Source organism: Trachypithecus francoisi, unplaced genomic scaffold (assembly GCF_009764315.1).
Source record: "Trachypithecus francoisi isolate TF-2019V2 unplaced genomic scaffold, Tfra_2.0 Lachesis_group3, whole genome shotgun sequence".
In the NCBI taxonomy this organism is placed as follows: Eukaryota; Metazoa; Chordata; class Mammalia; order Primates; family Cercopithecidae; genus Trachypithecus; species Trachypithecus francoisi.
Window position 1 is genome coordinate 138,707,973 of NW_022681468.1, and position 14,422 is coordinate 138,722,394.

The 14,422-nt window shown below is 43.6% G+C and overlaps 1 protein-coding gene across 1 annotated transcript in view; it reads right to left on the minus strand.

The window, feature by feature from the left end:
• GLDN (gliomedin) overlaps positions 1-13,474 on the minus strand; it is a 67,887-nt gene extending 54,413 nt beyond the window's left edge. The window contains exon 1 of the mRNA XM_033190120.1: positions 12,890-13,474. Within this exon, the coding sequence (XP_033046011.1) occupies positions 12,890-13,252 (363 nt within the window). The 5' untranslated portion in view covers positions 13,253-13,474. The remainder of the gene's footprint in view (positions 1-12,889) is intronic.
• Positions 13,475-14,422: the final 948 nt, after the last annotated feature.

Here is a 14,422-nt window from a genome sequence, read left to right on the forward strand (position 1 = left end):
TTAATGTAATAACTTTCCAACTTTCTTCTTGCCTCAGTCTTTCCCCATTTCCAGTCTTTCCTGCCCTGCACCAACAGATCTGTACTCCTATAAAACCACTGTCTTTATGACTCCTCCCTGGTAAAGGATCTACAATGGCTCCCAATTGTTCATTAGGTTTATTCTCAACTTCTCAAAAGTAGAAATTCAAGCCTCTCTAACCCAGCCAACCTTAGTTCCCTTCTCCCTACCCCAAACTCTCCAGCACAGGAAGGTCTGTCTGGCTTCTTGTTCTTTCAGACTTGCACCATTTTCATTTCAGTCCCTAGACCTTGGCTCAAATTATTGCCTGTACTTGGAATGATTCACCCTCCTTGCCTGTCCTAGTCTCAACAACTCTCCATTGCCCATTTTGAGTTCAGTTTCCTTAGTGAGGACTTATTTTCTCTCTTCTTCACTGCCCCCATGCTCTCCACATAGTCACTGTGAAGGATTTTCCTCTAAAGGTCTTCCTGTTCAGAGACTGATTCCAAGGTCCCCAAATGTGGCTTAGGTCGGGGTAGGCATTTTCCACCTTCCAGTAAAAGGGATTCCAGACTCCAACACTCACCCACTGAGTAACAAAAAAACTGGAGAATTATTTTTGCCAGCACCAGCTCAACATTTTAGAGTGCACTTATTCACAACTCATTACAAAGTCCTTCACAGTTTTTATATAGAGCCTAGGCAGGACCTCCAAATTCCCCAGCACTTTGGCAAGCACAAACTTTTTCTGAATGGTAGATGAAGGGGTTACTCTATTGGATTCAGAACAAACTCCACAAATTGCATTTTGAATGATCTTTAATTGGCTTTGTTGTTTTAAGGCTACCTTTCAGAAAAGAAAATTGTGTCTTCAATTTAGATAACTAGAAGCAGATTATATCTATTTAAAGTATAGGGCTGTTAAAATCTACATAAAAGCAACTGATGGGCTGCAAAATGCTCCCTTTGTAGCTTAATTACAACTTAAAAGTTTCAGCTTGTTTTAAACAACATGACCTTTAGTCTGTAGATAAAATGCATGTAAATTAATCTTGAATGTCAAGTAGATTTGGCCAAGAATTTCTTTTTTGTGTGTGTGGTGGTGGTGGTGGTGGCGAGTTTGAGGAATGTAGAGGGAATAAAAGAGTGTCTTTTTTTTTTTAATTGACTGTTTTTTTCTTTTTTTAATCAAATCTGAGGACTGTTCTGATAGTTCCCACATTGGCAACAATATCCTGGAGAACACAAGACCCCTAAGAAGTAAAACTGTTCTTTCTCAACCTGTTTTTGCTCTACCTTCTGCTCACATTTTCTCAATTTTCCAAATGCAAGCATGCAAAAATTTTTTCAGGAATGTCACCAACAGGAATCAACAGAAGTTGACAATAGCTGAGCCAGTCGGAGAGTGGTGAAGATGACTGCCTTTCAGTGAATGTCAAACCTCATCATCAGTGGCCACACAGAGGTGTAACTACCCAACAGGTTCACTTGCCTGCTGTGCAGATAGAGTCGATTTATCAAGACAGGGGAATTGCGACCAAGAGTTTAGTACACATAGAACTGGCTAAATAGGAGACCAGAGTTTTATTATGACTTGAATTAGCCTCCCCAAAAGTTCAGAGGCTAGGGTTTTAAAAAGACAGTTTGGCAGGTGGGGGGTGGGTGGGGCTAGGGAATGGGAAATGCTGATTGGTTGGGTCAGGGATGAACTAACAGGGAGTCGAAGCTTTCCTCTTATGCCAAGTCTGTTTCAAGGTGGGGGTCACAAGACCAGATGAACCAGTTTATTGGTCTTGGTGGTGCCAGCTGATCCATCAGAGTGTAGAGTCTAAAATACCTTGAACACCAATCTTAGATTTCCCAATAGTCAAGTTATGCATAGGAGCAACTGGGGAGGTTAGGAATCTAGAGGCATCTGGCTGCATGACTCCTGAGCCGTAACTTCTAATCTTGTGGCTAATGTTTTTTTTTGACAAAGGTGTTCAACTTCCCAACCCAGGAGGGAGTACATTTTGGGGAGGTGCTGATATCTTTGTTAAAAAGTTGAACTATAAACTAAATTCCTTCCAAAGTTAGTTCAGCCTACTTTGAGGAATGAATGAGGGCATCTTGGAGGTCAAAAGCAAGATGGAGCCAGTTAGGTCAGATTTCTTTCACTGTCATAATTTTCACACTGTTATTATAATCTTTGCTAAGGCAGTTTCAGGGGGGTGGGAGCTGGGAAATCCTGACTCTCTGAAGAAGCCCTGTTGCCATATCAAGGGGAACTCTGTTTTGTTGTCAATGCCAAGATGATTTAGGTTGGTATGATTCCAATCCAGGCTTTAAGAGGCCAAATATTGTTCCAAAGCAGCAGCTGCTAAAAGCACAGATGAACAGACAAGTTGGCACCCTGAAGGAAATGGAAATAAAGAGTAAACCCAGAAACAAGACACTAGCAGCATAGGGCAAAAAGGGCTATTGGCAAAGCAATATTGAGTGCCGTGGTCTGAATATTTGTGTACCCCCAAATTCCTATGTTGAAACCTAATCATCAATGTGATGGTATTAGGAGGCAGGGTCATTGGAAGGCGACTAGGCCGTGAAGGGAAAGCCTACATGAATAGGGTTAATGACCTTATAAAATCATAAACATGATTAATAACCTTATAAAAATGAGGCCCTACAGAGCTGCCTTGCCCTTCCACCAAGGTGGAGGGTGAGAAGGTGAGAAGGTGCCATCTATGAACCAGAAAACAGACCCTCACCAGACACCCAATCTGTTGACACCTAGAGGTTAGATTCCCCAGCTGCCAGAACTGTGAGAAATAAATTTCAGTCGTTTATAAGCTACCCAGCCTATAGTATTTAGTTATAGCAGTCTGAATGAAATAAGAGTATGATAAATCTTAGTAACAGCAACAATGAACACTTATTGAGAACCTGACTATACCAGGCACTGCACTTTACCGATATGATCTCCCTTAAACATCCTAACAACCTATTGAGGTAGGTACTATTTTCTCAGTCATACAGATGAGGAAACTGAGGCTTGGTGAAGTTAAAAGATTTGCCCAAGATCACCCAGCTACCAAGCTGTGGGGCCAGGATGTGAATCCATCTGACTTCCAAGTCCACACTGCTTACCACTATCACATATTTCAAATAATTAGGGAGAGAGAATGGGGCTGGGAACTTAACAATGAAGAAGGATCCCAGGTTGCTTGAGCTAAGGACAGGTACATGAGGGCTGAAGTTGGCAGCAGTACCATGTGCAGGTGAGCCTACAACTGCCATAGGGAGATCCCGGCACAAGAGCTTGGGAAGGATGAACCAGCCTTTGGCTTTGAAGGACTTGTGATCTGAGAAATTGCTCTGGAACTCACACAGGAAGGGACCTTTGCCTAAGGATCTCTCAGCCTGTGGTCTAGTGGGCAGAGCTACTAAACAATTGGCTGATCACAGGGTACTGCTGTCTCACCACAGTGGAGAGACAGTTTTCAGGTACTTTTAATGTGGCTCTGAGTTCCAAGACAAAAATCAATTTTATCCCTGGCATAGTGGCAGGGAAGGTTGAGGGAAAGGCAGGGAAATAGTGTGGATAAAGACACGAGCAGCTGGGCATGGTGACTCATGCTTGTAAATCCCAGTACTTTGGGAGGCTGAGGCAGGAGGAACACTTGAGCCCAGGAGTTCTAGACCACCATGGGCAACATAGTGAGACCCTGTCTCTAAACAGATCTAAGAGAATGCTGGCTATCAAGAGATGCAAGCATTTTGAACTGGGAGGAGATAAGAAGAGAAAGGGCCAAGATATCTCGTTTTAAGTGTCATCTTTTGTTTTATTATGAAGACAATAAAATCTTGAGTTTATGTTCATTAAAAAAAAAAAAAGACAAAAGCAGACAACTCACCAAGCCCCAGAAGGTTCTACCCTGCTCAGTCTATAAAGCCTTGGTAGGCTCATTCCTACTGCCCTCACCTCTGCTGCTTTGAATAGAAAGAGACTGGAGGCTTTTAATAGTTCTGGGACATGGGAGTAGGTCCTGATGGTTTCATGCCATTCATCTGGTCAACATAACTGCTCTGTTCTCATGAGTCCAGATGATCAGCCTTGACCCACCTGTTTCTTATGTATGTCCCTAGAGAATCATGTCAATAATTTCTTACATAGAATGCTTTATTTGTGCATGTGCAATGGATCTCAGGGACCAGCTCCCTCTTGTCTTCCTTGTGCAACATCATTGCCTAAGACATGAGTTAAGCTTAAAGGTGTGTTCCCATCACCAACACCACTAGACACAATCTTAGCAGAGATATAGCTGCAAGCTCTCTCCCAACCCTTAATTGATAACTAGAGGTGGCTTCTAACATGGGAACAAAGTACACAGTGTCAGATGTGCTCAGAGTACACAGCCCTGACATCCTAAGTGCATCTGTGCACATGCTGCAGTGAGAAGGGCCACGGAAACCCACTTCCCAGGGTCTGCATGGGGTTTGACTTTGGCCACCCTGTCTTTTTTAATCCTCCTGTATCAGGCCTCCAATCTCTCATTAGTTCCCCCAGCCTTTCACTCCACAGGACCTAATGTGGTATGCATCTCTCTCCTTCAATCAAAGGGAACAGATACAGTTTGAAACAAGGCCTAGATTTGGGAATAATAGATGGCTAAAAGCTCCCCTAACATTGTTTGCTCTCACTTTGGGAAGCCAGCAAGCAGCCTGGCTCAGCCCTACAGCCTCACTGTAGATGGAACAGCACTCTTAGTGTGTCTCTGTCTTGCATTCCATCTCCTTGGGAGAGGTGTTAGACCCCAGAGTTAACCAAGGCTGGAGCACCCCTGATTTAGTAGCCCAAGCTACTAAGAATCAACCCTAGGCCAGGCGTGGTGACTCATGCCTGTAATCCCAGAACTTTGGGAGGCCAAGGCGGGCGGATCACGAGGTCAGGAGATCAGGACCATCCTGGCTAACACGGTGAAACCCTGTCTCTACTAAAAATACAAAAAAAAAAAAAAAAAATTAGCTTGGCGTGGTGGTGGGTGTCTGTAATCCCAGCTACTCAGGAGGCTGAGGCAGGAGAATCGCTTGAACCCAGGAGGCAGAGGTTGCAGTGAGCCAAAATCACGCCACTGCACTCTAGCCTGGGTGACAGAGAGAGACTCTGTCTAAAAAAAAAAAAAAGAAAAAAAAAGAAAAGAAAAAGAAAGAATCAACTCTAGTGGTGTTTCAGGGAATTACGATATAAGTGGAGGTCTGGCAAACTTCTTCTGAGAAGAACAAGACAAAAAGTATTTTAGGCTTTGTGGGTCACATGTTCTCTGCTGCAGCTACTCAACTCTGCTGCTGTAGTGCCAAGGCAGCAATAGACAGTTTGTAAACAAATGGGCATGATTGTATTCCAATAAAGCTGTATTTATGGTTACTGAAATCTGAATATCATATCGTGTTCACATGTCACGCAATATTATTATTCTTTCGTTTATTCCCCACCCATTTATAAATGTAAAAACCACTCTTCATGGCCTGTACAAAAACAAGTAGAATAGCAGGCTGGACTTGGCCTACAGGTCATAGTTTGCTGACCTCAGTCTAAATCCTCAGCTTTTACAACGTTTGGAAATAACCCAGTCCAAGGAAGTGGGAAAGGGAGATAAACTCTGGCACAGCCAATTTAAGGAAATACAGCACCCATGCAAACAGGAGCTGTGACTGCAGGTAATCTGATTTTTTTCTCTATAAACAATAGAATTTCTAGATTCATATCAGTGTAGCTTACAGCAATCATAATGCAAAGCTACCTGTTTGCTATAATAATGTGTTACTGTTTAATCCAGCTGGAATCTCCCACTCAGGAACTACCCTAAGAATCAGGAGCACACGCTTTTGAAAAGCCGCAGTGACAGGAAATCTCCATCCACTGAAGATGGAGTTGATTTTTAGAAACAGCAAAAAAACAACAAAAAACTGAAACCAAACCCAATGTAAAAAACCACATCGACCTCAATCAGTAATAGCAACAATCACAATGACACGGTAACTACTATACTTTCAGAGTCAGGCTGGTAAATAAGGGCATTGTGGTCAAGCTAAATAAAGCCCTTTGGGTTCAAAGCCACTCATGATTCTGAGATGAGACTCCTGCAAATGCATGATTGGAAGTCCTAACATGGCCCCTAACAATGTAAGTGTTGTTTGGCCAACATTCTGTCAGCCAACTAAAAAAAAAAAAGAACTTTTTTGAATTGCTGTCAATATTTAAAAGCCAGGAGATTTCACATAAAAAAACAGATTTTGTACTTCTCTTAAAAAAAATAAATCAGGCTGGACACAGTGGCTCATGCCTATAATTCTAGCACTTTGGGAGACTGAGGCAGGAGGATTTCTAGAGCCCAGGAGTTCAAGACCAGCCTGGGCAACATAGTAAGAGCTCTACTAAAGAAAAAAAAATTTTTTTAATTAGCCAGGTGTGGTGGCACACACTTGTCCCAGATACTCAGGAGGCTGAGTCAGGAGGATCATTTGAACCCAGTTAGTCAAGGTTGCAGTGAGTTATGATCACTCCACTCCACTCCAGCTTGAGCGACACAGTGAGACCTTGTCTCTAAAATAAAAAATAAAATAAAACAGTAAAGAACAGAAAAGAAAAGAAAAAAAAATCAGGCACAGGAAGCAGGAGGCTTTGGTTCTTGTACAGTCACCATCAGCGGGAGCCTCTCCTTTAGACAAGGCAGATGAGCCTCAGGTTGGTGCAGTCCCTACCATGCTCTATTGCTCCCCAGCCCAGGAGCAGCTACCAGATGACCCGGTGAGCAAGGCCCCTTTTACTCCCATAAAGAAGAGAGTAACATAGTCACATGGTTCAAAAGTCAAAATGATACAGAAAGCTATACAGTGAGGGGTTCATTCCTCCCTTATGCCCTCCAAAAGTAAGCACTTTTGTTAATTTCTTCAATTAGTTTTCCCTTTCTTGCTTACACAAAGTAATACAATATGTATTTTTCTCTACCTTGCTTTGTTCACTTAGAATATATCCTGGGGATTGTTCCAACTCTCATTATATAGATAATTTCCTCATTCTTGTTCTACAGCTACTTAGTATTCCAGTGGGTGTATAGATTCATTTAACTAGTACTGGATTGGTGGATATGGGTTATTTACAGTCTTTTGCTTTTACAAATATTCTACAATGAATATGTACATATGTCATTCATAGGTGATAAAATCTATGGTGAGATTGCTGGGTCAAAGAGTATTTGTAATTTTTTCCAGATTTTGCCAAAGTGCCTTCTCTATGGGTTCCGTCATTCTGTACCCGAACAGCAATGCAAGAACCTGTCTGTTTCTCTTCAGCTTCCCTAATAGAGCGTGTTGTCAAACTTTTGTGGTTTTGTCTTTCTGTTAGGTTAGGGGTGTCCGAACTTTTGGCTTCCCTGGGCCACAATGGAAGAAGAAGAATTGTCTTGGGCCACACATAAAATACACAAATACTAGAAATAACTGATGAGCTAAAAGGAAAAAAAATCACAGAAAAACTCATAATGTTTTAAGAAAGTTTATGAATTTGAGTTGGGCCACATTCAAAGCCATCCTGGGTCACAGATTGCACAAGCTTGTGTTAGGTGAAAATTACATTTTGGGGTAGTTGTAATCTACATTTTTAAATGAAGAGATCTTTTCCCATGTGCTTATGAGACATTTGTATTTCTTTGCCTGAGAACTGTCTGTCTCATTTTCCTATTGGATTCTCATTTCTGTTGCTGATTTTCTTATTACATTTTTTAAATCAACTTTTAGGAATGCCAAATGTATTAGAAAGATTATGTGTCTAAGAGATATGATATGAGTTTTGCAGTTTGTTTTGCTTGTTTTTTTTTTTTTTGAGATGGAGTCTTGCACTGTCGCCCAGCTGGAGTGCAGTGGTGCCATCTCGGCTCACTGCAACCTCCACCTCCCAGGTTCAAGCGGTTCTCCCTCCTCAGCCTCCCGAGTAGCTGGGATTACAGGCGCCCACCCTCATGCCCGGCTAATTTTTGTATTTTTGTATTTTTAGTTTCACCATGTTGGCCAGGCTGGTCTTGAACTCCTGTCCTCAGGTTATCCACCCGCCTCAGCCTCCCAAAGTGCTGGGATTACAGGCGTGAGCCACTGTGCTCGGCCTTCTGGTTTGTTATTTATCTTTTGCTTTTGTTTGTGGTGTTTTAATTTTTGTTATTGTTTGCTCTGCAGAAGTTTTGTTGCTGTTTCATGTGCTTTTAAAATATAGTCAAATTTATTTATTGTTTGTTTGCATCTGGCTTTTGAGTTATAACTTGAAAGAAAAGCCTTCCCAATTCCAAAATTAAAAATGATATACTCATATTTTCTTTTAGTTTCATATTTTAAAAATGTAAATCTTTGACCCATTTAGAGTTTGTTAAAGTACACATTGTGAGAATAAAACTATTCTTTTCCAGGCTTTATCTTTTCCCAGAGGGCTTGCCCGTTGTCTCAAAATCATTTATTAAATTCATTCTTCCTCGCTGGTGTGAGATACTGTCTTTATTATGTACTAAATTGCCATATGTATTTAAGATTATTTCTGGACTTTCCACTCTGTCCCATTGGTTTATCTATTCATATCCCACTCTGTTTTAATTATATCAGGCTTTAATTATATTTTAATATCTTGTAGAACCTAGTGTTCCTCCTTGTTCTTTTTCAGTGGTTTCCTTGCCAGGAATGCTTATTTTTCCATGTGAACTTTTGAATCAGTTTGTCTAATCCCAGAAAATAAAACCTATTGATAGTTTTATGTTGGGGTGGAATCAGATTTCTAAGTTAACTTTCAGTTAACTCATTATGATGCTAAGTTTTCTATCCAAAAACATGTTATTTTTTCCATTTGGTTTAAATATTTGGTTCTCTACAAGAGTTGTCCCCCAGCCCTTTCTTAACGCAAAAGATAAGTATATCTTACACTTAAAACACACACAGGTTTTGCACATCTTTTCTCTCATTATATCTTTCAACAGATGATTTGGTATAAGAAGTCTATTGATTTCTTAGTAATATTTTAATACTTTGTTTCCCACTGAATTCTGTTATTGTTAGTGGTAGGTTATCAACAGATTCTCTAGGGTTTTCCAGGTATATAATCATATGATCTGAATATAGCCAGACTCTCACTTCTTAACATATTTAGACAATTTTCCCTTGTCTTGTTGCTCTGGCTGATCCTTCTAAGACAATTCGAGATACTATTGGTGATAGTGGGCATCCCTGTCTTGATACTGATTTTAGTAGAACCATCTCCAGGATTTGACAATTCAGTAGAAAGCTATAGTTTTGGGGGCAAGACACAATTGCATTTTATCGTGTTAAGAAATAATCCATTGATTCCCATTTTATTGCATATTTTAAAAATCAAGCATAGATGTTAAATTTTATCAAATGTCTTTTCATAATTTGACAATTATGGAATCATATTTGCCCTCCTTAAAAAATCATTTGAATTGTAACTCCTGCTTTAAAATAGCCAGGCTGATTTTCTTGTTAGAGAGGTGCCAAGGACATTTTGAACAATATCCTGGGTGTAGAAATGCATGCGGTCCCTCAAGGACAACAATTATCATGGATACGTAATCACCAGTCTCAGTGTATTACATCTTCTCTATGTTTGTTTAATTTATGAAAATATTTATGAAACTCCCTGTGGGTGCTTGACCCTAGATTTTGGACAAGTAAAGACAGGATGATAAAGCTACCAGAACATCAGCAAATGTGAGACAGGAAGAGAGGAACGAGAGAGGGTAGCTGATGGGAAGAGAACAAAAAGAATATGAGAGGAGGTCAGAGAAAAAGAGAATAAACAGAAGTAGCATCTCCCGCAGGAGTTAGTAGCAGATGGGTCAAATTTTCTCTCTCCCCACTCATGCTCACCAGATCCCCATTCCCATTATCGGCCTAATTCAGTGGTTTCCAAGCCCCATCCAGGGCCCCTTTTATTACTTTCTCTCAAGAGTATGCGCATGGTTTTAAAGATTTAATGTGCTTCTTGGCTCTGTCAAATTAACTGTACTTAATAATTATCTTGCCTTTTTAATGAAGTCATTTACAGCTGCCAACCAGGTTCTGTTAAGAATGTGCTCAGCTAAACAGAATTCTCATGCTGAGTTGATGTATTTTCAGCCAACCAGTACAGAAACTCAAACTATCAGTTAAATTGAGGTTCATCTTGGATAAATGAACCATTCTGGAAGGCTTTTTGAAATGTTGACATTAGTCTGCATAGAGTTTGTTTCTTTGTTCCTAGACCTCTAAGGACATAAGACCTCAGGGTGAGGACCTTGGATCTCACTCTCATTCAAGATCTCGTGGTGTATAAAAGGGCCAGGGAAGGCGTAGCCTTCACCTCTGAGAAGTGTGTACACTTGCCTCCACGATATACACTAGATCATTCTCTTAACTTCTCTCCAAGAGCTACCAAATGATGTTTTTTTAAAATTGTTTTCTTATATGAATAATTATTCTGAGAAAAGCAGAGAGTAAAGATGAGGAAAGCTGTGAAGCTGAATGGAAAGAATATTGCTGTCATAAATTTAAAAGCTTTTCAGTAATAAAATTGGCTCCTCAGCCTGAAGCAAAGGCCTTGATGGGGATCTGGTGGGAGTGTGATGCCTAACACAGCTACTATCCATAGGAAGTCACGCAAGGTCCTTCCTGCTGGAGAGTGAGCGCTCCACCCCCAGGCTGGGGCCTAACAAATTAATTCAGAATCTCTCAGGATGGGATTCAGGCATCAGTAAGTTTGAAAGCTCCCCAGATAGTTCCAGTAGGCAAGCTTACTACTCAAAATGTGGTCATCAGGCCAGCAGCATTGGTAGCAGTGGGATCTTGGTAGAAATGCAGAATCTTAGGCCCCAGCTTAGACCATCTGAAGCAGAATCTGCATCTTAGCAAGATCCCCAAGATATTCCTGTGCACAATAAAGACTCAGTGTTAGAGACTGAGTAGTGTTTCTTAAAGTGTGGTGCCTGGACCATCTGCATCAAACTCACCAATGGCATAGGAGGTGGGGGGATGAGGGTCAGGGGACTTCTAATAAAGAAGATTCTGGAGAGGATTCCATAGGTCTGAGGGAGAGGCCCTGGAATCTGCACTGTAATATGCTTCCAGTTGATTCCTGAGCCTACTGTTTGAGAACTGCTCCCAAGAGGAAAGTCAGTAGTAAGATGATTGCCTTCTCCTGGCCTCAGGGACAGGCCCCCATGACTCTAAAAGGTCAAAACATACCCACTGCAGGTGGGGGATGAGTTGATGATAATCTACTAATAGTTTCCAGTCTGACAAATGTGATAGTTCTGTTCTCTGCCCTGTAACAGTGTTAGTGGTAGCACTGCTAGGTCATCTAGAGTTAATTTGACACAGAGATGAGTGTCTCCATTCAATTTGTTAGTGACAGAATAGGTTGCAATTTGGATACAAAACCTTCTACCTTAAAAGCAGGATTAAAAATATAAAACAATGATGCTCATGTGGGTTTGAGGGTTTTAAAAAAGACTTGAAATGTAGGGTAGAGAGCTGAGAGGGAGAGAATGAATTCCCTAAGGAGGCGTTTTCATCTTACAGAAGCCCTTTTTGGAAATTTCTGCTTTGGTCCAGATTTTTAAATAACATGAATTTAAAAAACAAATGAAGTGAGGAATGGAAAACTTGATCTCTCTCAAAAGATATATTTGAAGTATGTAGTGCTTTTACGTAATTTTAAAAGCATTTCAGCTCATGTAAGATATTTAAAAGCTTCTATGATAATGGAAGCTTTAAGTCGATTTATTTTCAAATACCTAGGATTCTGAAGTATGGCTCACACTTGACTGGAGGTAATAGCCGAAATCTTTCTAAGTATAAAGTGAAATAAGACTGTCACAATCGTAATAGATAATGAAATGGGATGGGGAACTGCAGCGTGATCTAACAACATTTGTTAAATCCTTACTGAATTAAAAGCGGCAAAAGCAAAGAAACTTAACAGTGGAAAACAAATCTTTGAGGCTCTGAAGACTTTCTTCAGAGCAGTGTTTCTTAAACCTTTTGGGGGCGGCATGCAATGGGGGACCCGTTGAAGATCTAGTGAAAAGCTGTGGGCCCTCATCCACGTGGGCAGGAGGGCACAGGCACACACACTTGGCAGTTTCTGCAGTTCCATCTATTCCCTGGAGCCCAATGGGGAGAGCAATCCGCAGGCCCCATGTTAACAACCTCAGCTTTGACACTGCATTTTAAGAAAAACATTGCACCGTATTGATGTCTCTCATTTGGAACTGCTTGAGATTCAGGGGCAACTTTCCCAGCATCTAGGTCCCAGGTGGGCAGTTAAACTAGGGATGTTTTCACTTAAACGGAAACAATTAGGCCGGTCGTCCTGTAGGAATGAGGCGATGCCAGGTGAAAAGCCAGACCACTAGTTGAGGCCAGAGGAAGAATCCCTTTATTGAAAAAGCCTACGCTCTTTCAGAAACGCGCCTCCATCCTCTCAGAGGGCCCCATCCACAGGCCAGTAGCACAGGCGGAGCCCCAAGGCTGCTGTGGCTCCGTTCACACCAGAAGACGCAAACTTTTCTAAGTAGAGAAGGAAAATAGGCTTTTAAAAACACTGCCTTCGCCCTTCATTTACATGTGGACTCAAAGAATGTCAGAGGTGGAAGAGACTCCCTCCTTCACTCTCTCCCCAACCTCACAGATGAGAAAACAGACTCCAGTGGGTTGAGGTGCTTGCCAAGGTGACATCCCCAGCTACTCGTGCCCACAGCCCTCTCTGCAGCACCTCGCCGCCTGGCCAGGGGAGAAGAGGGCGTCGGCGTTCTCGCCCCACACCACCAGCCGCCCACCCGGCGGGGGCGCCACGGGGAACCCAGCCCCCGCCTACCGGCACCATGGAGTAGGTCATCATCATCAGCATGTCCTGGCTCTCGGCGCGGATATGCGGCGCGGGCTCCCCGCTGTGGCTGCGTTTGTTGCGAGCTGAGCTGGCCGGGTCTTGGGGTGGCGCGGGCGCCCTGCGCGGCGCGCGGCTCAACTCGGCCAGGAAGGAGCGCAGGGCACTGTCCTCGCGCTGCTCCAGGCCCCTCTGCACCTCCAGCGCCCGCAGCGCCGCACTCAGCCCGCGCCACTGGCACAACGCGAACACCGTGCCCGCAGCGTTGAGCGCTGAGAGCAGCGCCACGGCCGCCAGGGCACCGCGCAGGCCCCAACCCGCGTCCCCACGGCCTCGCTCAGCGCCTCGGGCCATGCTCTGTGCGCCTCGGGCCGGGCAGGGCTTGGCAGCCTTCGGCCCTGGCAGCCTTTATACGCCTCGGGCAAGCCGTGGGCTGGTGGCTGCGCCGTGAGTCAAGTCACCCTTTGGCCCAGCTGGCGGGGCGGGATGGGGACAGTAGTGATGGCGCCCGAGCAGCCCAGAGGGACAGGCGGGCAGAAGCAGGAGAGGAGCCAGCGGAGACAGCCCGCGGAGGAGGGGCTGGCAGGGCTCGCACTGCCAGAGTCCCGCCAGCTAAGCAAACCCTCTCCTCCTCTTCCCATTGCTCTGTCCGTGGGCACTGCTGTGGCCCAGACAGGCAAAGCAAGGGTCAGACTGAGGGGGAGAGCAAGAATTCTTATGGAGAGAAGTCTCCGGATTCCACCCCCTTATACCCCCACACTGCCCTCTTTGGAGAAATAGATCAGCATGCCCAGATGCTAAGGCACGTGCCCATTGTCCATGGGAGGTCTGGTTCTGGCCCCAGCCCCAGGCTGCCCATCACTCCCCACCCATAGCCATGAGGCTCCATGGGGCCACTGAAGACCCCAGATGACCTTTCGCAGGAAGGGGATGGATAGGGGCAGGGAGACACTTGGCACTGGAAGGCAAAAAAGGCCACCCATCAGAACCAGAAAAGCCCAGGACTGCCTGGCCAACAGGGCTCGTCCTTGAAGGGAGAGTTCCAGGATTTGACAAGCCAGGAACTCTCAGATGAGATCCATATCCAGAAAATGGCAGGGTGATGAGAAAAAAAAAAAAAAAGGAATCAGGAGACCTTGTTCTAAAGCCACTCTGTTGCTATTCAGCTGGGAGGCTTTGAGCATGTCCCAAGACCATGCGGAGGTGCTTTCTGGCCCAAGGGTTGGAGAGCTGGGCCAGGGTTGGGTTCTTACCTAGTCCTAGGAAAGCATGTTGTTCCATGCCTCTCATTTACTCCTCACAACTTTTATGTTACCCAATACCTGCTCTGCCTCGAGGGCCACTGTCAACAAATGAAGAGTCACTTTTGAGCCTCCTCAGAGAACCTCTTCCCTCATGATCTTTCTCAGCTTCTCCTAGAATGGCTCTGCTTGCTTGGGGCCCCAGGGCCTATGGAAAACTAATGTAGATAGCAATCTTCAAACCCCATGTTAAGAACCTCAGGTTTGATAATATTTAAGAAAA